General features: G+C 40.9%; 1 protein-coding gene across 2 annotated transcripts in view; it reads right to left on the bottom strand.

Annotated features, from left to right (window-relative positions):
- STRN (striatin) overlaps nucleotides 1-24069 on the bottom strand; it is a 131805-nt gene that overhangs the window by 73607 nt on the left and 34129 nt on the right. For both annotated transcript variants that reach the window (XM_051842991.2, XM_070069253.1), the window contains exon 2: nucleotides 4502-4605. In XM_051842991.2, coding sequence (XP_051698951.1) covers nucleotides 4502-4605 — 104 coding nt within the window. The remainder of the gene's footprint in view (nucleotides 1-4501; nucleotides 4606-24069) is intronic.

Here is a 24069-nt window from a genome sequence, read left to right as displayed (position 1 = left end):
CCACATCTGTTTTTCAAATTATCCTCAATAATTTTTTCAATTACTGGCATTTGGCTAGCGCCGCGGCTCAATCCTCCACCTGCGGCGCCAGCACCCAGGGTTCTAGTCCCTGTCAGGGTGCCAGATTCTGTCCTGGTTGCTCCTTTTCCAATCCAGCTCTCTGCTGTGGCCTGGGAAGGCAGTGGAGGATGGCCCTAGTCCTTGGGCCCTACACCCGCATGGGAGACCAGGAGAGGCACCTGGCTCCTGGCTTCGGATCAGCGCAGTGCGCGGGCCGCAGCGGCCATTGAGGGGTGAACCAACGGAAAAAGGAAGTCCTTTCTCTCTGTCTCTCTCACTGTCCACTCTGCCTGTCAAAAAAAAAAAAAAAATAATTTACTGGCATTTAAGGCATTAGAAAAATTAGAATTGAAATGTTACAGAGCTCCACACTACAAATGATTTTGATGCCTGAATTTAACTACTGCCTTTACATCAGGAATACCTCCAAATCATTCATTACCCTTCAAAAGCTAGAAAATAGAGCACTGTTTTCCAGGAGTATCACATTAATTAAGGAAAAGAAGAAAACATTCTTCGTTAGATTCAGCCAGTCCTATATCTCTTCTGTTCATCAAAGTCAAACTTCTTGAACAAAATAAGCCACTATATATCTGCTACCATGTTACCCTTCTGAACTCTCAAACTCCTGGTTTCTGGCGTATGTCTCTCCTATCTCACTGATGCTGCTTGGCAAGGATACCAATAAGCTCCCAACCAGTAAATCTGAATGACTATTTTCAGAACACAACTTACTTGGAGTCTGTTTCGGCATTTGCAATTGTTAAAATCCCTCCTTTAGCTTGCTTCCAAAATACCGCACTCTACTTCTTCCTTCTCTTATTCTTTAGTTGGCTTTTCTCTACTATCTTCTCTTCAAATTTTCTATTTCCAGTGCCCCTGCTAGCTCTCTGCTCTTTCTGTAAGGCTCGTTCTCCCAATTACTGCTTTCACTTTAGCCACAACAATACTCATGATTCCCAAGTATGTGCATATCTCTAGTCAGAAGTCACCCCTCCATATCTGCTCTTTAACACTTTATCTTTGGGGCCCTAGCCTGAAGCGTCGGAATCCCATATGGGCACCGGTTCTAGTCCCAGCTGCTCCTCTTCCAATCCAGCTCTCTGCTATGGCCTGGGAAAGCAATAGAAGATTGCCCATGTTCTTGGGCCCCTGCACCCACTTGGGAGACCCGGAAGAAGCTCCTGGCTTCTGGCTTCAGATTGGCACAGATTTATTTATTTATTTGAAACTCAGAGTTACACAGAGAGAGGAGAGGCAGAGAGAGAGAAAAAGAGAGAGAGAGATATCTTCCATCCACTGGTTCACTCTCCAATTGGCTGCAATGGCTGGAGCCGCGCTGATGTGAAGCCAGGAGCCAGGAGCTTCTTCCAGTTCTCCCACGTGGGTGCAGAGACTCAAGGACTTGGGCCATCTTCTACTGCTTTCCCAAGCCATAGCAAAGAGCTGGATCAGCAGTGGACCAGCCGGGATTTCAACTGGCACCCATATGGGGTGCCAGTACTGCAGGCAGCAGCTTTATGTGCTATGCCACAGTGTCGGCCCCCGATCTCCAAATTTTTATATCATCTCCAAATTTTATGGATTATTTCTACTTAAAAGGCTTTATAACTGACACCTCCCAATTTCAGCAGCTATTATGCTATTATGCTACCATTTCTCATCTTCGAGTATTATAATCTTCCTGCCTGTATTAAGAGATCTTTCTAGTACATCTGTCACAATGAGGTCAAGGTAATTTTTTCTAAAACATATTTCACACTATTTTATACATAAAATCCTTCAATTACGTAACAACTAAATGTAATACGTATTCCCAGACTGGATCCTAGATTGGCTTTCTAATTAGAAAAGAAAAATGCTATGGAGATCTTTATTGGAACATTTTAATATTGACTAAATAACAGAATTATATTGATATTGTTTCCTTAATTTGATAATGTGTTATGATTAAATAAAGGAATGTCTTTGCTCTTAGAAAATGGACACTGAGTTATTTAGGGGCAAACTAAATAGCAAATGATCTAGGAAAAAAACAATATGCATAGAGTGAGCATGACAAAGCAAATACAGCAAAATGAGTCAACTGGTGAATCTGGGTAAAAGGTACGGAGGAGTTCTTGCAACTTGAGATCATTTTGGATAAAATGTTTTTGAAGACTTGCCATGTTCCTCATTATGTGGACTCTCTATAACCTGACTTTTGCCCTCCCCTACCTTTATGCGTCATCAAATCACAACATCCTACTCTCCATACACAACAATTACAAATTTCAAAACACACTAAATTGCTTTGTTCCATGTCAAGCAAGCAGGTCCTCTCTACTTCCTGCACCGTGCCTGACTGGCCTACACCTTATTTTTATGATGCTGTTCCTTTAACTATACCCTCCTTTGTATTTCCATCATCCAGATGGTAATAACCACTCTTTGTTGTGACCCCAGTGCACCCTAAATAGATTTCTACCACAGCAGTATCACATTGCACTATACTTTTGTGGTTAACAAGTCTGGATACACATGCACACACACACACCCCTGGTTACTTCAGTACTTGTGTATTAGAATTTTACTATGTACAAGATAGCAAAATGTACTGGGTCAAGAGTACAGGCTTCAGAAAACAGAAAACTCGGAGGGCTCTGAATCTCAGCTCAACCATTTCTGATTTTCTGTGCAAATTACTCAGTCTTCAAGGCTCAAAGCCTGGTACACAGTAGCACTTCAATAAACAGTTGCCATTATGCTATTGCTCTCTGTCTTTGATTAAGCTTATAGAGAGGCAATTTAAAATGTCAAATATCACTAGATTATGTACTTTTAAGCTTTTCTTTCCATCTCCCCAACACAGCTTTTAATCAAACTCTTGAGGTCTGAAAAAAACACCTGTTTTTCACGAAGAGATTAATCTGTTTTCAATTTCTTATGCCATCTAAAGATTTCAGGTAGGGGCAGGCACTTAGTGTAGTGGTTAAAATACCAGATAAGAGTCTAAAATCCCAGGGCCAGTTCTATGGCATAGTGGGTAAAGCCACTGCTTGTGGTGCTGGCATCCCATATGGGCACCGATTTGAGTCCTAGCCACTCCACTTCCAACCCAGCTCTCTGTTTATGTGCCTGAGAAAGCAGCAGAAGATGGCCCATGTGCTTGGGCCTCTGCACCTATGTGGGACACCCTGAAGAAGCACCTTGCTCCTGGCCTCAGAATGGCCAAGCTCCAGCCATTACAGCCATTTGGGGAGTGAACTAGCAGATGGAATATCTCTTTGTCTCTGTCTCTCTAACTCTGTGTTTCAAATAAACAAATATTTAAAAAAAAAAAAAAAAAAAAAAAGGAGGAGTCTAAATCCCACATCAGAGTACCTGAGTTCAGTTCTTGGCTCTGCCTCCAGACTCCAATGTCAGGAAGACACTGGTGATGGCTCTGGGATATAGCAGTGATGGTAACTGAGTTCCTGCCACCCACACGGGAGACATGGATTGAGTTCTGAGCTCACAGCTTTGGGTTAGTCCAGCCCATCATGGCGGGCATTTGGACAATGTCCAGCAACCAGGGAGCCCACGTGCACACTCACTTCCTCACTTTGCCCCCACTTCTCTCTGTCTCATAAAAAAAGAACCACAACAACAAAAAAATCCTAAATGAAGGCGAAAACAAGTTCTAACAAAGTTTTATCTACTATGATATTCATAAATAGCATCTGCTAAATACTATTTTCTGGCAGTTTAACAAACAGCCCATTTAACAGTTTCTCAAAAAAGGACAAAAAGTGATCAGCAAAAAGCAGAAGGGTGGCAACACAGATACTCGGGTAAACAATGAACTGCCTCAAACTGCTGATAAAAAACACAATGAATATCTCTTAATTCAAATAACTTCCAGAACTCACATCCATGACTTCTTTTCCTTTATCTGGGACCCAAATTTACCTACTTGAGTATCTTAGACACTGCCAAATACAAAGGGAAGATTATCTTCTGGACAGATAGGAATAAGCTGATAGCAAACAAACAAAATACCTCTTTAGAAAGACTATAAGAAGATTTTTATCACAATGTGCCAAAGTAACTTTTTATTTAAGAAAATATATCAAACTGAATAATAATAAACGACAGAAAAAGGGAGTAAGCATTACAGAAGTTTCTTTTACAATTCAAAAACTATTTCAATTCCAAAAAGAAATGGATATCAATAGTTCAGGAAGTACTTGTTTCTTAAGGAAAGATAGGATAGAGAGAAAATTTGCTAAAATTTTAAAAATCATGTAAGTCAGTTTATAGATCACTGTTACTACATTATTCATAATAAAATTAATAAAAACAACCATTCATAAAACTGCTACATATACTTCTGAACTCAGGAGAAAAAAGTATTGGAATTTGAGATTAACTTTAAGATCTGACCTTTAAAAGAATGCTCTCCTACATTTCGCTACATTACCTTTCCTGTTTCAGTGCATACTCCAGCATTTTGATCCTCCTCACAAGATCCTTTTTCAAATTTTCTTGGCCTTTCCTTTCTCCCTGAAGAAAGGCAATCTGGGCCTAAGTAGAGGAGAAAAAGACAAAACTCAGATTAGACCACGCGATAAACAGCTCCCTCTTCTTAATTCCCATTCTTTTACTACCCCCTTTTAGGTGATGTAATACGCAGGAGAAAAGAAAGTAAAAGTGGGAGAAAGGAAAATCAGACAATGGTTTTCAGCCCATTCTTGCCCCTCCCCCCCCCCAAAGAATTACTAAAACTCTACACTTGACTATGAAATAAATTATACACAACTTTTATTTTCAGTAAAACACAAGAGCTGCTAAAGAGCTGTAGTTTCAAATAATCAAGAACAGATTTAGAATTTAAATATTTTTCATTAAGAAATTCAAACTATAATACACACATTAGCTCCTTAAAAGTTGTACTTCTAAAAGAGAGAACCTCTATTTAAGGACCCTCAAAGGATAGCTTCTCAATTTCAGTATTCTGCATGTCACTCTGCCCATTTCTAATATATTAATCCACGAAGACAGTTAACAATATTATTTTGTAAACAAGAAATTAACAGTTAAGGATAATCTTACCATATCCCCAAGAAATCATGGGGATTGTCCAACTAAGGTTGAGTGACCCACTAAACTTAATCTGAGTTTGAATGAGATTTATTACTTATTCAGTATCACAATGAATATAAAACCTACTTTGCCAAACTTTTAAAAGATCTACTTATTTGAGAGTAAGAGAGATAGAGGAGGCATGGGGAGTGGGGGGAAATGGAAGAAGAGAGGGAGGGGGGAGGAGAGAGGGGAAGGGAGCAGGAGCGGGAGCGGGAGCGGGAGCAGGCCAGAACAAGAAAGCAGGCACACCACTCCATCTGCTGGTTCACTCTCCAAATGCTCTCAATGATTAGGACTGAGCTGGGGTGAAGCTGGGAGCCAGTTCTCCCACGTGAATGGCAGGAACTCAATTACTTAAGCAATCACCACAGCCTCCTAGGGTCTGCATTAGCAGGAAGTTGGGAGTCAGGAGTATGAGCCAGGAGCCAAACCTAGGTACTCTAATGTGAGGCAAACATCACATTATAAACTTCAAGAACTAAATACTATACTTTTTGTTTCATGTCAATGAGCTCTTAAAATTTATGTTACACATTCTGACCTCAGAATCAGCCCTTAAGGCTTCCTGGTCTGGCTGAAAAGCCCATGAGAGCATTTCAGGCATGGAAAGCTAAGACACTGGCAAAAAAAATGTTCTACATGAAGGATCTCTGTGAGTGAGAACCCAGTAGAAAGAAGTGGCCATCAAGGAAGGATATACTTTTCTCTAAAGGGAAGAGAGAACTTCTACTTTACTTATGGAGTTGTCTAAATACTGATAGAGTTTGTGAACTCAAAAGGCTTCCATAGCCTAGGTAGCTCATGTCAAGAGCCTCAGGTGGTCACTGACATCAAACAGAAGAGTGTTAATTGTTAAATCAACAACAGGAGTCACTGTGTACTTACCCCCCATGTAGGACCTCTGTCCTCAATGCATTGTGTTATGAGAGTGAACTGTAAAACTAGTTCTCAAACAGTTTGTGCGTGTGTTTGTGCATATTGTTGAAATCTTTACTTAGTATAGAGCTGGTCTTCTGTGTACAAAGTTAACTGAAAATGAACCTTAATAGAGAATGGGACTGGGAAGAGGAGAGGGAAGAGGAGTAGGGGTGGGAGTGTGCATGGGAGGGCAGGTATGGTGGGAAGAATAACTATATTCCTAATGTTGTACTTATGAAATTTGTATTCCCTAAAAAATAAACAAAATTAAAAAAATTAAGTTCAGGATAAGCTTAAAAAATGATAAAAATTTTCAGACAAAAAAATCTGTTACAAACAAAAGAGGACTATGTTTATCTTCTTGAAATAACTGTGTAGTCTCAAAATAATTTGTGTACACAGAAACAGGCATCAAATATCCATAACATCTATTTATAATTCAATGACCATAAAACCTTTTGAAATTATATATTCTGCAATGCTATAAGTATTCTACTTAAGCAAAACAGTAATGAGGCATGCATTTAAAACCAATAAAAATGAAAATCTTGGGGTAGGTGTTTAGCCTAGGGGTTAAGGTGCTGCTTGAGGTACCTGCCATCTCACACTGTATTACTTAAGTTCATCATCCAATTCTGGCTCCTGAATGCAGCTTCTTGTTAATGCAACCATGGGAGGCAGTAATAATGGCACACAAGTAATCAGTTCCCTGCCACCTATGTTGGGAGCCTAAACCGAATTCTTGGCTCCTAGCTCCTGCTCAGTTGTTATGAGTATTTTGGGGGTGAATCAACATATGGAAGCCCTCTTGTTCTCTCTACCACTGTCCTTCAAATTGAAAAACAAGAAACAAAAAGGAAAGAAAATTCTTGTTTAAAGGAAATAACAGTACAACTTGTTTGACCAAACAATGCTTTAGGCTGGAATTCCAGCTTTAATACAATAAATAATTTAATCAATGACATGATCACATAATTAAATAATAATTTCAATGATGAGTTCTGTCCTCTCTACATGCTTTGGCTAGTTTTTTATTTTTGCTTCCATCATTGCTCAGATGAATCTGAAACCTCAAATATAATATCTATAATACCCTGAATTCTTTATTGTGACTCAATCTCCAATCCACTAAACACTGCCCTATCCTCCCATCAATTTACATAATGGATTAATATTTACTAAAATGAGAAGATCAACTGTTAAAGAAAATGATTACAAAGATGATAGGGATGACTGGGAAAAGCATATAAAAATGAGTAATGGGGCTATCTATGATATTCCTTTGTGATCACAGATTATCTGTGTGATACTGCTGCCTAATAAGCATAACCTGAAATCAATCATAAGGAAACTTCAGATAAATTCAACTTGAGAGATATTTGATATTAACTTTCCTGTAATCTTCAAAAGTATTCATGAAAGTAAAGAAAAATCTGTTCCAGTCTAAAGAGACTTGAAAACCACCCAAATGCAATGCACAAATCCAAACTACATCTGGCTATAAGAAGACACTATTAGGACAACTGGCAAAATAAGAAGGGGATGTGAAAATTAAACAGTAGTAATTCATCAGCATTAGTTTTCTGATTTTGATGACTATCTGTGGTCACACAGGACAGAACTTGCTTTAAGAAGTAAACACTAGGCCAGTGCCGCGGCTCACTAGACTAATCCTCCACCTACAGCGCCGGCACCCCAGGTTCTAGTCCCATTTGGGGCGCTGGTTCTGTCCTGGTTGCTCCTCTTCCAGTCCAGCTCTCTGCTGTGGTCCAGGAAGGCAGTGGAGGATGGCCCAAGTCCTTGGGCCCTGCACCTGCATGGGAGACCAGGAGGAAGCACCTGGCTTCTGGTTTCAGATTGGCGCAGCATGCCAGCCATAGTGGCCATTTGAGGGGTAAATCAACGGAAGGAAGACCTTTCTCTCTGTCTCTCTCTCACTGTCTAACTCTGTCCAAAAAAAAAAAAAAGAAGAAGAAGAAGAAGTAGTAGTAGTAGTAGTAGTAGTAGTAGTAAACACTAAAAGTGCTAGCGTTGTGGTGCAGGGGGTTAAGCCACCACCTGCAATGCCAGCACCCCATAGGATGACAGCATCCAATAGGGGCACTGGTTCAAGTTCTGGCTGTTCCACTTTCCATCCAACTACCCTGCTAATGTGCCTGGGAAAGCAGCAGAAGACGTCCCAAGTAATTGGGCCCCTGCACCCATGTGGGAGACCCAGAAGAATCTCCTGGCTCCTGGCTCCTGGCTTTGGTTGTTGCGGCCATTTGGTGAGTGAACCAATGGATATAAGATCTTTCTCTCTGTGTCTCTTATTCTCTCTCTCCATGTAACCCTGCCTTTCAAATAAAAAAAAATTTAAAAAGTAAACATTAAAGTATTTGATGATGAGAAATTGGGTTGCCAAAAAACAATTTTGTGGCTGGTGCTGTGGCACTGCAGGTAAAACTGCTGCCTGCAGCACCAGTATCCTATATGGGCACCAGTCCAAATCCTGGTTGCTCTACTTCTAATCCAGATCCCTGTAAATGTGGCTGGGAAAGCAGCAGAGGATGGCCCTAAGGACTTTGGCCTCGCACCCACGTAGGAGACCTGTGAAAAGCTTGTGGCTCCTGGCTTCAGATTGGCCTAGCACAGGCTGTTAAAGCTATTTGGGGAGTAACCAGTGGATAGATCAATCTCTCTCTGACTTTCAAATAAACAAATAAATCTTTTTTAAAAATGAAAAACAATTTCATTGTAATGTTCCAGGAACTTTTCTGCTGGTTTAAGAATTAGGTTTTCCAGTTTTATTTTTATTTTTTTTTATTTTGAAACAAACACTGTATTAACCTCCTTAATATAAGATGCAAACAATCTCAACTCTAAAGCCAGCATCATATATTAATAAGGAAACTAGATATACTATAACAAAGAGGCAAAACAAGAATATCTATTTTTATCACAAACATTAACATTGTTTTGTACATGAAGACCAGTGAAATTAAGAAATGAATATAAAAATAGATGAGGAAACATTATTATTCGCAAAATCTGCAAATGACACAAGGAGATAATAGGAAAATGCATAAAATAGCCTATAAATTATTTATAAAAGGGGCATTTTAGTAAAACAGGTACAAACAAAATTAAACCAAAACCCATGGGACTCTATAAAAACCAATTTTTTAAAGTATATAATAAAAGAAAATCTCATTCGCAATAACCAAAATGATGACTGGAATAAGCTTTACAAGAAAAATTTAATTAAAAAATTTATTAAATTTTTTAGATTTGTTTATTTATTTGAAATGCAAACCAATAGAGAGAGAAGGAGAGACAGCAAAAGAAATCTTCCATCAGAGACTGAGATGAAACAGGGATCTCCCAACCAGTGGTTCACTCCCCAATGCTCACAACAGTCAGGACTGGGCCAAATTCAAATCAAGAGGCTGGAACTCAATTTGGGTCTCTGGCTTTGTTGGGCAAGAGCCATCAAATGCTGCCTCCCGGTGTGCCCATTAGCAGGAAAATGGAATATCCAAGTAAAGACTTAGATTCACACACTCAAATATGGCATATGGGCAGGCACTCCAAGTGGTATCTTAACTTCTGCCTACCCTCAAAGAAAATTTCAAATGCTTTACTAAGAGCTGCTCCTCTTCCTGATCCAGCTCCCTTGTGCCTGGGAAAGTAGTAGATGGCCAAAGTGTTTCCACCCCTGCACCCACGTGGGAGACCCAAAGAAGCTCCTGGGTGCTGGCCTAGCCCTGGCAGTTGCAACCATTTGGGGAGTGAACCAGCAGACAGAACATTTCTCTCTCTCTCTCTCTTTCTCTCTCCCTCCCTCCCTCCCTCTCTGTAACTCTGCCTTTCAAATAAATTTTTAAAAAAATCTGAAGGACTAGCAAATTTGACTGATTTAAGGTTCTAATCTTTGAATCTGAAAACAAACTCACAAACAGTAAGAGAAATATTTGAAAAGTAAAAGTCACTTAAGCAAAGAAATATCATACAATGAGGTTTCAAAAATTTGCTTTGTATCTCTGTTTCTGATTTAGCAGGACTGGACCAGGGCCCAAGAACTTGCAATTCTAGCAAGTACTCAGTTGATGTTAACTGCTGCTGATCTGGGATCAGATTTGGAGAACCACTGACTTACACCACCTGTGACACAGAAGGCCAAATATAAAGCAAACAGACCACTAAGGAGCCAGGAGCAGAAACTCTCCCAGAACCCAGCTATTTACTGCACAGAAGCATGGAGTCTTACAAAGGCCCTCAAGTTGACACATAAGTACATACTAGCATTTTGATTCTTTTCCAAATTCTTTATTTATGACTGTGGTTTTAGCAGTCTTCTGATAGAGAAATTTTCCAGTTCAATCACATTTGGAAAATACCTACTGTCCACCATGGTTCAAACTACTCTAAAACAGACTATAGACTATGTATATATAGACTATACAAAAGACTATATAGGCTGGCGCCGGGGCTCAATAGGCTAATCCTCTGCCTGTGGCACTGGCACACCGGGTTCTAGTCCCAGTCGAGGCACCGGATTCTGTCCCGGTTGCCCCTCTTCTAGTCCGGCTCTCTGCTGTGGCCCAGGAAGGCAGTGGAGGATGGCCCAAGTACTTGGGTCCTGCACCCCATGGGAGACCAGGAGAAGCACCTGGCTCCTGCCATTGGATCAGCGTGGTGCGCCTGCCGCAGCAGCCATTGGAGGGTGAACCAACGGCAAAGGAAGACCTTTCTCTCTGTCTCTCTCTCTCACTGTCCATTCTGCCTGTGTGTGTATATATATATATATATAAAGACTATATAGATTATAGACAAATAAAACCAAATCCCTACTCATAGTGTGCTTCTAATCTGCTTTGGGTACAAAACCAGCACAAACATGCCCACAAAAAACTACAAAGACAAGACAGTGTAGACTAATGAATAAGGATTCATATGACACAGATATTCACATTCATCACTTAGTAACATTAAGTGAATACCTACTTTGTACCAGGCACATTCACTGGCACTGGGACTACAGTAATGACAAAACAAAACAGAGCTCATTATGAAGATGAAACATTCATTGCTTAATATACCAATAGCATATGATATTTCAATGTAACAAGAAACAGTTATAGGCAAGAGAATGGATAAAAACAAGTAGAATACAGCAAAATGCCTATTTACCTTAAAAACTGTTATTTTAAACTGGTATTTAACAAACTAGTGAATCTCCTGAAATTTTCCTTATAATCAAAATTTCTGTACCATTTTTATTCAATTACCTATAATTCTTTTCCAAAAAATACAAGCAACTCTAAGACGAAACACTACTTCTGAAATGCTATAAAAGTCAGTGATGTATCCTTTCACAGAGTAACCCCTCCATTCCTAAATGTATGATTACAAATTGTCCTATATAGGAAACCCTCAACTGTCCAACTGCTGGTTTAAAGCACTAAATGACTTACTCATACATTATCATCCATGGCAGTATATAAATGATCACAAATCATAGGTTTCCTGTGATCTCATGAACGTTCCCTCAGATCCCCACATAGAACATCCTCCTATCTTTCAAAGCTGTGCAAATATTACTGATGTTTCCTCAAAGGGCTAGAAAGTTAATGGAGAAGATCACTTATACATGTATACACATACATACACAGAAGAGAGGAATGAGAGAAAAGGTATCAATCAAGGAAGGAATCTCTGTAGATGTACAGTGTAACAGACTATGGTAGTCATAGACTTAATAAGGTTACCACAGTTTTGAAAGCCACCCAAAAAACACTTTGTTAAGGCACTAAGGAAAACCTAAACTCCATTTCAGAGGCTAAAGGAATGAGCTCAACCTAATACCAAGAATTTGTGTCTCAAGTTCAAAAGCAGTAACTAAAAAAATTACTTTAGGGGACCATGCTATGGCTTGTAGGCTAAGCTTCTGCCTGCGGTGTAGTGCAGGCATCCCCTATGAGCCGGTTCGTGTCCCAAATGCTCCTCTTACAATTCAGCTCGCTCTGCTCTCATTGCCTGGGTAAACAGCAGAAAATGGCCTAGGGGAAAGAGCTGTGGGCTAGTGAATAAAGCTGCTGCCTACAGTGCCAGCATCCCATATGGGCGCCAGTTCAAGTCCTGGCTGCTCCAACTCTCTGCTGTGGCCTGGGAAAGCAGCAGAAGATAGCCCAAGTCTTTGGGCCCCTGCACCTACGTGGAAGACCCAGAAAAAGATCCTGGCTCCTGGCTTTGGATCGGCACAGCTCTGGCTATTGCAGCCATCTAGGGAGTGAACCAGTGGATGGAAGATCTCTCCCCCTCTCTGCCTTTAACTCTACCTCTCAAATAAATAAAATCTTTAAAAAAAAAAAAAAACTGTTTCTTCATAAAAAATGACTTCCCCCACCACTATCAAAGAAAGCCAAACTGCTAGTAATGGTTTTCAAAGAAAGATAAAATAAAGACTAGGAAAACCAAAAGAAGAACAGAATATCAAATCTGGTAATAGCTTATAGCTATAAATGTGAACAAGTCTACCAAATGTTCTATATTTAAAAAAATCATTAAATTGATCCAACAAATGTTCCAATCTGAGCAAAAATGATTCATCAAGTGAAATGAAGTCTCCATTAAAGCTGAAAACAACACTGACTTACAGAACAGTAGAATATATAAGAAACATACAACTCCTTGTGGGGAGCAACTGAGACTAGACTAAGTTACTGGAATTAAGACTTATTCTATGCATCTGCTCTCCCACAATATGGCGCTGGGGAGGAGTAAACTTCTACGCAGCTGCCTCTCGCCAATTTGACTGATGAGCTGCAGGAGCTGATCCTGCTCCTGATTGGAGGAGAGCAGTGTGCTCGGCATGTGGGTAGCAGAGTTGGGATTGGTGGAAGAGGACTATAAAGGAGGAGAGAGACAACATGCACCAGGAACATCTGAAGGAACACCTGAGCAGCCCCCGAGAGAGCCAGCCGGCGGTGTGCCGCTCCTCCGCAGAAGCGGGGAAAGTGGCAGGGGGAGCCGCCCCTCCACGGAGGTGGAGGGGACGGCAGCCAACCCGGGAAGGACCAGCAGCAAACCCGGGAAGGGCCGAGCAGACGAAAGAACAGCGCAGGGTCCTGTGTCGTTCCTCCGCGAATGGGGGAGCGACACTCCTCAATGGAAATAAAATACAGAGAAAAGGATCTTTCATAAAGACATCTGAATTTTTAAATTTAAGAATTCGTAAAGTTCTCAAAAAGTATCCCTGTAAATGGCAAGTCTTCTATAACATATGATTTTGTTTATGGTTAGAGAACTCCAAAGGAGTTCTAAACATGTTTTAAACCAATAAATCTATCTTTTGATAGGCATATAGTTTCTAAAGAAATATTGAAGAGACAACACAATTTTATATTTAAAGCATTCATTCTCTATGTATAAATTATGAGCCTATAAATCATAAGGTTCTAGATAAAGCCCAATCTCCCCAGTGGAGTAAGGCTATCCACAACCTGTTCCCAACTTCCTTCTAGTTCTGTTTCCACAACAGGTACACACATACACACCCTATTTCCCTCCTAACGCAATCTTCCGATAAGGCTGAATTTTCCCAAGCTCATGTGTTGGCTTATGCTCTTCCTTTCTCCCTATTACTTCCTCAAATTCCCTTTCATTTTCAGATTTTACCAAGGTCCAAGTCTGTGCCTAGTCAGCTCACAGTAATCCCTCCTTGGAAATCCAAGACCACTTATGTTCTATTTAAAAGAAACAAAAAGAAAATCTCAATTACTTTTCCACTTTATGGTACTTTATGGGACTTACACTAATGCTCAATCAAAAGGCAAGAAAATTAGCACTTTGGAGAATTTACTACATACCAGGCACTCTGCTAAACACTTAACTTATAATTAATCTAACTGTGACTAATACATAATTATTTTCTTGTTTTCATTTAATTTTTCAAGTGCTTATAGTTTACCTCAATTCGATCCAGATTATAAGTCTCCACGGGAAGAAGCATTCTATTACTCCACAAGCATTTGTTAAGTTTTTAGTAAGTATTTACCATTTAACTTGTATTGATGATACAAAAACAGGATTCTTAAGTTCTACTATATTTGTTACTTAAACAGAATAAATTTTGTTTCTAAGTATTGTATCTTGCAATAGTGTAGCTATTTAATGTTATTTGAGTACAAAGATAAAATTTCAGTTATAGCAAATAGAGAAAAGTAAAGCAAAAATACAAAATGAAAAAAATAAAAATTAATTACCCTAAGTAAGAAAGTTTCTATTCTTCACAGTTTTTAAAACATTTTAAATTCTTAGTTCCTGGGGTTAGCATTATGGCACACCAGGTTAAGCCACCACTGTCAATGCTGGCACCACAAATGGGAGCTGATTGGGCTGTTAGACTTCGAATCTAACTCCCTCTGATACGCATGTGAAAGCAGCAGAGGATGGCTCACGTACTTGGGCACCCGCCCCCAAGTGGGAGACATGGATAAAGTTCCAGGCTTCTGGCTTCAGTTTGCACCAGCCCCTTGCAGGCATATGGGGAGTGAACCAGTAGATGGTAGATCGATTTCTCTCTCTCTCTCTCTCTCTCTCTCTCTCTCTCTCTAACTTCCATTCAAGTAAATAAATCTTTTTTTAAAAGATTCTCAATTCTACCATTTACCATATGGGTGGTTATAAAATGTGAATTACACCTCCTACTAAAATAAGTAAAAAGTTTTGATATTAGGCCGGCACCGTGGCTCACTAGGCTAATCCTCCGCCTTGCGGCGCCGGCATACCAGGTTCTAGTCCCGGTCGGGGCACCGGATTCTGTCCCGGTTGCCCCTCTTCCAGGCCAGTTCTCTGTTGTGGCCAGGGAGTGCAGTGGAGGATGGCCCAAGTACTTGGGCCCTGCACTCCATGGGAGACCAGGAGAAGTACCTGGCTCCTGCCATAGGATCAGCGCGGTGCGCCGGCCGCGGCGGCCATTGGAGGGTGAACCAACGGCAAAGGAAGACCTTTCTCTCTGTCTCTCTCTCTCACTGTCCACTCTGCCTGTCAAAAAAAAGTTTTGATATTAATATATGAAATTATAAATATTAAACATTTGGACAAAATCAAATGACAGAAGCAGAAAATATGAAGCAAATAATTTCTTTTTAAAGATTTATTTATCTGAAAGACAGAGTTACAGAGCGAGCGAGAGAAGTCTGAGAAGTCTTTCACTGGTTCACTCCCAAATGGCTGCAATGGCCAAAGCTGAGCCAATTCAAAACCAGGAGCTTGGAGTCTCCTCTAGATCTCCCACATAGGTGCAGGGGCCCAAGCACTTAGGCCATCTTCTATTGCTTTCCCAGGCCATAGAAGAGAGCAGGATCGGAAGTGGAGCAGGCAGGACCTGAACCGGTGCCCATATGGGATGCCGGCACTGCAGGCCGTGGCTTTAACCCACTGCACCACAGTGCCGGCCCCATCAAATAAATATATCTTTTAAAAAAATCTCTCTCTCCTATTTCTGTCTGTCAAATGAATTAAAAAGAAAGTTATATTTTAAAGAAAATGGGGGTGGGGAGGACTTGCTCTATAAAAGACATCATATTCACTTGAAAACAAATACCTTAAACAGTACCAAAAAGAAATGAGAGACTGTGACCAGAGTGGTTACAAAATCTTAACTCTTAACACTTGACAAGAAGGAAAAGTGTAATATTTAAATAGATCTCATTGCCAGTAAATGGTACTACAAGGAAAAGTAAAATGCACACACACACCAACCCAACTAAGCCAGTGAAAAACAAACCAGATGTGATCATGCATCTGAAGGTCAAGCACATGGTAGTAAGTATTTCAGCAAACCAAGAATGAATATTTTGAATTTTAAGGTATTGTAAAATATCAACTTTTCAGAGGACAGAAAAATAGCTATCACTCAAAGAAATATACTTGGTATAATCAAAAATCTAAAATGTTTTCAAGGGTACAGGTAGAGACCTGGTTTGAATCCAGGATTTGCTACTCACTGGATAAGTGGCATTGAACTCATCTGCTATTTGCTACTTGATTTTCATAAGTAAGAGTGGTCTAGCAGCCGTCACCATGGTATAGCGGGCAAAGCCGGTTTCCCATATGAACGCCGGTTCCAGTCCCAGCTGCTCCACTTCCAATCCAGCTCTCTGCTATGGCCTGGGAAAGCGGTAGAAGATGGCCCAAGTCTTTGGGCCCCTGCACCCATGTAGGAGACTTGGAGGAAGATCCTGGCTCCTGGCTTTAGATCAGCCCATTTCCAGCCGTTGTGGCCATTTGGGGGAATGAACCAGTGGATGAAGCTCACTCTCGCTCGCTCGCTCTCTCTCTCTCTCTCTCTGTGGTTCTGCCTCTGTACCTCTGTACCTCTGCCTTACAAATGAATATATATATATATATATATATATAAAGAGTGGTCTATTGGTACTTGATTTTTTTTTTTTCTTTTCTGACAGGCAGAGTTACATACAGTGGGAGAGACAGAGAGAAAGGTTTTCCCTCCGCTGGTTCACTCCCCAAATGGCCGCTAAGGCCGGCGCAGCACCACTCCAAAGCCAGGAGCCAGGTGCTTCTTCCTGGTCTTCCATGGGGGTGCAGGGCCCAAGCACTTGGGCCATCCTCCACTGCCCTCCCGGGCCACAGCAGAGAGCTGGACTGGAAGAGGAGCAACTGGGACTAGAACACGGCGCATCCATATGGGATGTCAGTGCCACAGGCGGAGGATTAACCAAGTGAGCCACAGCGCCGGCCCCTCTTGATTTTCATAAATAAGAGTGGTCTATAATCTTTTTTCCAACATTCTAAAATGTCAAAGTTATTAAAATTTTGTATTAATATTCAGTTTTAATGTTTTGGAATATACAATTAATGCATCCCTTTTAACTATCACCTTTATGGACTCAGTGACAATTTTATGATTTTTCATATAGTCATCCTTTATGTCTTATCAAAGGCATTAGATTCACTAAATGCCCACTAATTTTTTTTTTAAGTTTTAAGCTTTTATTTAATGAGAGAAATGCATAGGAGAGCGAGGGTTCTATCTAAAAGAGAGAGGGAAATCTGGATTCATAATGAGCACCAGGAGCCAGCCACATGGAGGAGCATGTAGGCCAGGAAGCACGGGGTAGGTAGTCTGAAGGCCACGAACCCTGAAGGCACAGAATACCCACTATTCTAATTCCAGACATCTTGGCACATTTATTAAATTTGTTATATTTGTTCTTAAAAGAAATATTGGAAAAATGCTCAATTTTTAAAAATAGCCAACAGTTGCTGGCGCTGTGGCATAGCATATAAAGCAGAGGCCTGCAGTACCGGCATCCCATTTGAGTACCAGTTTGAATCCCGCCTGCTCCACATCTGATCCAGCTCTCTGCTATGGCCTGGAAAAGCAGTAGTACCTGGCCCAAGTCCTTGGGCCCCAGCACTAGCTGCACTCACGTGGGAGACTGGGAAGAAGTTCCTGGCTCCTGGCTGCGGATCAGCCCAGCCTCAGCCCTGAGGCCTTTGTGGGAGTGAACCAGTGGATGAAATACCTCTCTTTTCTCTGCCTCAGTCTCTCTGTAATCTTTCAAATAATAAATAAATAAATCTTTAAAATAAATATATATATATACATATAAAAACCAACAATATACATCTTTCTTTCTTAAGTGTATCTACATTTCTAAATTATTATTATTACTATGAAACAAATATTGTATTGAGGTAATTTATGTGTCATTCTTAACCAGAAGCCACTCAGGGACCTCCTGTTGCTTTTGCAGACCAAATCCATAATACATTACCACTCTTGGGACTAGCATTGTGGCGTACTAGGTTAAGTTTCCGCCTGCAGTGCCAGCATCCCATGTGGCACTAGTTTAAGTACTGATCCCACTCCTTGTTAATGGCCTGGGAAAGCAGTGGATGATGGCCTAAGTGCTTGGGCCCCCATATCCACGTGGAAACCCAGAAGAAGCTCCTGGCCCCAGATTAGCCCAGCTCTGGCCATTGCAACCATGTAGAGAGTAAACCAGCTGATGGAAGACCCCTCTCTCTCTCTCCCTCTCTCTATCCATAACTCTACCTCTCAAATACATATATCTTTTTTTTTAAAAAAAAAAAGGCAACAAAAATTATTACCACTCTACACCTCACCCCAGAAATGTTGGAGATAATAATAACCAGCTTTCCACTGTGGCTTGCAAAGCACATGTATCTATTTTATTAGCACTGTGTAACTCAGTTCATAGCAGCAATATGAGATATAAATTAAATAGATTTGAAAATGGTATTAGACAAACTACAATATTTTGGCACTGTAAAGCTCATTTTTATTACACCTAGCTGAAAAGCTTCTGCACTGCAAAAGAAACACTCAACGGCTCAATAGGCTAATCCTCTGCCTGCGGCGCCGGCACCCTGGGTTCTAGTCCCGGTCAGGGCGCCAGATTCTATCCCAGTTGCTCCTCTTCCAGTTCAGCTCTCTGCTATGGCCCAGGAAGGCAGTGGAGGATGGCCCAGGTCCTTGGGCCCTGCACCCACATGGAAGACCAGGAGGAAGCACCTGGCTCCTGGCTTCGGATAGGCTCAGCGCACTGGCCGTAGCGGCCATTTGGAGGGTGAACCAATGGAAGGAAGACCTTTCTCTCTGTCTCTCTCTCTCTCTCTAACTCTGCCTGTCAAAAAAAAAAAATTTTTTTTTAAATAGACTGGCATCGCGGCTCAATAAGCTAATCCTCTGCCTGCGGCGCTGGCACACCGGGTTCTAGTCCCAGTCGGGGCGCCGGATTCTGTCCCAGTTGCCCCTCTTCCAGTCCGGCTCTCTGCTGTGGCCCGGGGGGTGCAGTGGAGGATGGCCTAGGTCCTTGGGCCCTGCACCCGCATGGGAGACCAGGAGAAGCCCTGGCTCCTGGCTTTGGATCAGCGCAGTGCGCTGGCCACAGCGGCCAATGAGGGATGAAGCAACGGAAAAACGAAGACCTTTCTCTCTGTCTCTCTCTCTCTCACTGCCCATCTGCCTGTCAAAAAAAATATTAACATTAAAATTTAAAAAAAAAAAAGAAACACTCAGCAAAGTGAAGTGACAACTGATAGTATGGGATAATATACTTGCAAACTATGAAACTGCTAAATGATTGATATCCAGAATCTATAAAGAGCTCAAGAAACTCAACAAAACAATCCAGTTAAGAAATGTGCAAAGGAATTGAACAGGTATTTTTCAAAAGAGGAAGCTTAAATAGCCAACAGATACATGAAAAACTGCTCAGGATCACTAGCCATCAGGAAAATGCAAATCACAACTACAATGAAGTTTCACCTCACCCCAGTTAGAATGGCCCTCAGACAGAAATCAATAAACAATAAATGCTGGAGAGGATGTGGGTGAAAAGGTACCCTCATCCACAGTTGGTGGGAATGTAAACTAGTCCAGCCATTGTAGAAGACAGTATGGAGAGACCTCAGAAAGCTAAAACATATACCGTATAACCCAGCAATCTCACTCCTGGGAATTTACCCAACCAAAATGAAATCAGCATATGAAAGAGATATCTGCACCCCCATGTTTATTGCAGCTCAATTCACAATAGCTAAGATATGAATCAACCCAGATGTCCAACGACTGATGACCGGATAAAAAAATTCTGGTGAATGTATATACTATGGAATACTACTCAGCCATAAAAAAGAATGAAATCCTGTCTTTTGCAACAAAATGGCTGCCACTAGAAACCATTATACTTACTGAAATAAGCCAGTGCCAAAGACAAATACTATATGTTTTTCCTGATCTGTGGTAACTAATAGAGTACCAAAAATGTAATGTATAGGAGTAAAATTGACATTTTGAGCTTTGATGATTGTTTACAGGTTTGAATGGCTTTTTCTTCTTCTTACAATTTGAGAAACGCTTTACTTAGTGTAGAGCTGATATTATGAATATAAAGTAAATTCGAAGTAGATCACTGTAAAAATTTAGAGGGATTAGGAAAAGGAGGATGAGAAGTATTACTGTTTCTAAATCTTCATGTATCAAATACATGAAATCTGTAATCCTTAAATGCAATTCTTTTAAAAAGGGAAAGGGAGAAGGGAAAAAAAAGCTCATTTTGTCACTTAATAGTGACAAATCAGTTAACCTTACTTTCATTTCCTCATTAGTAAAACTGAGGTGAAACCTCCAAACTTATGTTATTGCAAAGATTAAACTATATAAGGCATACAAAAGGCAGATTTTCATATCCAAAGTGCTTGTTTATGTCTTACTTAAAATTAAGTCAGAATTGCATTGGAAAATAAAGCCCTAAAGATGATCCACACAGGCCCTGTCACCAATTCCCTTGTATAGTTAGGGAAAAATGCTTGAATATTAATAGCTATAAAAATGTTTGGGGGCCAGCACTGTGGGGTAGTGGGTAAAGCCATTGCCTGCAGTGTCGGCATCCCATATGGGCGCTGGTTCAAGGACTAGCTGCTCCACTTCCAATCCAACTCTCTGCTATGTCCTGGGAAAGCAGGAAAAGATGGCCCAAGTCCTTGGGCCCTGCACCCACATAGGAGACCTGGAAAAAGCTCCTGGCTCCTGGCTTCACTTTCATTCTAGTTTTCTGCTAATGAATCTGGGAAAGCAGAAGATGGTCCACATACTTGGGCCCCTGCTACCCACGTGGGAGACCCAGACAGAGTTCCTGGTTCCTGGCTTTGTCCTGGAAAAGCCCCAGCTTTTTTTTTTTTTTTTTTTTTTTTTTTAAGATTTACTTATTTGAAAGACAAGTTACAGAGATACAGAGAGAGGAATTAACCTTCCATCCGTTAGTTCACTCCCCAAATGGCCACAACAGCCAGAGCTGAGCTGATCTGAAGCCAGGAACCTGAGTTTCTTTTGGGTTTCCCACGTGGGTACAAGGGCCCAAGCACTTGGGCCATTTTCTACTGCTTTCCCAAGTGCACTAGAAGGGAGCCGGATTGGAAGTGGAGCAGCTGGGACTCGAACCAGTGCCCATATGGGATGCCGGCGCTACAGGCCAAGGCTTTTAACCCACTGCACCATAGAACCAGCCCCATCACTCTTTCAAATGAAAAAAATCTTTTAAAAAAATGACAAAGGAAGTACTGTATAAGAATGTGAATTTGAAATACAAAAGGTAACAGAAATGGCAGCTAGAGTTACAAATGGTTGGTGTGAGGATCTAAACCTGGAGGAATCTAGTGATAATTAAGTACTAGAGAAAGATCACAATTTAATACTTGCTAGGACAAAACAAGGAAGCATCTTGAAAAGAAATAATTTGAACTCATATGTTCCAAACAATATACTGCAATAAAATCCACTCATTGCTTTACTGAGTGTCTACCACATATCAGAACTGTACTAAGCATTGGAGTCAAATCCCCACCTAGACCTGGTCCAATTTCTCATGGAGCTTATAAACTAATTAAAAATATTTTTAAAAGGACTTCTTTTGAGGGGCCGGAATTGTAGTATAGTGGCTTAAGCCGCTACCTGCAATGTCAGCATCCTATATGGGTACCAGTTCGAGTCCTGCCTGCTCCACTTCCAATTTAGCGCCATGGTGGTATGCCTAGGAAATCACAGGAGGATAGCTCAAGTGCTTGGGCACCTGCACCTGCATGAGAGACTGGAAAGAAGTCCCTGGCTCCTGGCTTCAGATCAGCCCAGCTCCAGCCACTGCAGCCATTTGGGGAGTGAACCAGCAGATGGAAGACCTTTCTCCCTGCCTCTCCTCTTCTCTGTCTGTAACTCCACCTCTCAAATAAATAAATCTTTAAAAAAAATAAATAATCACATTGTGCTTGGAAACATGACATGTATAGAGCTATGAGAACATATGGAAAATAGCTATCACATGGAAAAATACAGAGCCTAACTAGTAATAAAAAACACAAATAATCTTTTTTTTTTTTTTTTTTTTTTTAAATTTTTGACAGGCAGAGTGGACAGTGAGAGAGAGAGACAGAGAGAGAAAGGTCTTCCTTTTGCCGTTGGTTCACCCTCCAATGGCCGCCGCTGCAGCCGGCGCACCGCGCTGATCCGATGGCAGGAGCCAGGATCCAGGTGCTTTTTCCTGGTCTCCCACGGGGTGCAGGGCCCAAGCACCTGGGCCATCCTCCACTGCACTCCCTGGCCATAGCAGAGAGCTGGCCTGGAAGAGGGGCAACCGGGACAGAATCCGGCGCCCCAACCGGGACTAGAACCCGGTGTGCCGGCGCCGCAAGGTGGAGGATTAGCCTATTGAGCCACGGCGCCGGCTCACAAATAATCTTTTTAATATTAACAACTGGTGAGGCTGAATGAAGTTTCCACACTCTTCTTGGAACTTGTCTGTAAGCACGAAATTGATTTTTTTTGTTTTAAAAAAAAGTAAATTAAAAAAACTGGAGACAAAATTACAGATTTTCTTTATTATTGGTGGCAATGTAAATCAGTTCAATCGCTTATGAAAACAGGGGCTATATAAAGCTAAACACATACCTAAGATCAGGTAATTTCCTTTGAGAACACAACCCAAGAGAACACCAGCAGCCCTTGTCCATGCCTACCTCCAGAGGTTATTTGCAAAGCTGTTCAAAGACAACTATATTTAGGCTTCTATTTTATCATTTATTTCCTTCTAATTTCCCTTTCAATTCATTTATCTAAAAGAACAGAATCATGATACAAAATTTTACAACTTATTTTTTCACATGCACACATTCTCTGTTGTTAAGAGTTTTTATACCATCATTTTCATTGATTGTATTATAAATCTTCAAATAGATTTACCATAACTTCCTTAACCATTGTTGAAGATGTTGTGGACTGCTATTCAACATAGATATTCCTAAGACCTTTCTGTCTCACAGCTTCCAACTACACAGTCTGGAAAGCTTTCTTAGATTCTAGTGTGGCTATGTGACTAATAAGATACATATGGAGATCTGCTGGGGATGAGAAGGCACTATGGGGAAAGCTTATCACTCACTAACAAAAGAAGAGTCATTCTAAAAATCTTTTCACTGTTTTCCACTGTTTTCTTGAGACCTTAGCCATAGCAATCTAATGATCACAGTGTAACAAGAGAAAGCCAGCAAGTAACACACTAGAGATGAAGCATGGCAGATGAAAAAGACAGAAAATAAACGTATTTTTTTCTAGGTTTTTCCCTCAGCCACTGCCCCATCCCTAGACTACCCATTTTATATCATCTCTATATGTCATTTTTAAGAGAGTTTACACGCAGCTTAAAGCATTCCTAACATTTTTCCTACAGCAGGACCTTTTACATTGTAATTCTTCACTACCAGGAAATAATTTGCCAACAATGTTCTCCATTGCATATATTCTTTAAATGCAAATTTCTTTTTACTTCCATAGGATGCACTACCATATGTGAGATTAACAGGTCAAAATATAACTATGTCACATCTCCTGATAGATACTGACCAAACAACAATAGCACCAACAATGTATAAGTGTAAAGTTCTTTTTTTTTTTTTTTTTTGGACAGGCAGAGTTAGACAGAGAGAGAGAGACAAAAAGGTCTTCCTTCCGTTGGTTCATCCCCCAAATGGCTGCTGTTGCCGGTGCACTGCACCGCACTGATCCGAAGCCAGGAGCCACGTGCTTCCTCCTGGTCTCCCATGTAGGTGCAGGGCCCAAGCACTTGGTCCATCCTCCATTGTCTTCCCGGGCCACAGCAGAGAGCTTGACTGGAAGAGGAGCAACCGGGACAGAACCAGTGCCCCAACAGGGACTAGAACCCTAATTGCCTGTGCCGCAGGTGGAGGATTAGCCTAGTGAGCCGTGGCACTAGCCGTAAAGTTCTAATATATCTCTTCAACACAATGTACCACCATGAATTTTTTAAATACATATTTCTTTGATGATAATTATTAATAATATTTTGCCATACATTCATTATTGCCTTACAAAAAATTATCCAGATAATCAAAAAGCGGTAGTTTAGTAAATTATATTTTTATTATTCCCTAAAAACACAG

The sequence above is a fragment of the Oryctolagus cuniculus genome, chromosome 2, assembly GCF_964237555.1.
Source record: "Oryctolagus cuniculus chromosome 2, mOryCun1.1, whole genome shotgun sequence".
NCBI classification, from domain to species: Eukaryota; Metazoa; Chordata; class Mammalia; order Lagomorpha; family Leporidae; genus Oryctolagus; species Oryctolagus cuniculus.
This window is presented reverse-complemented; position numbering and strand designations above follow the sequence as displayed.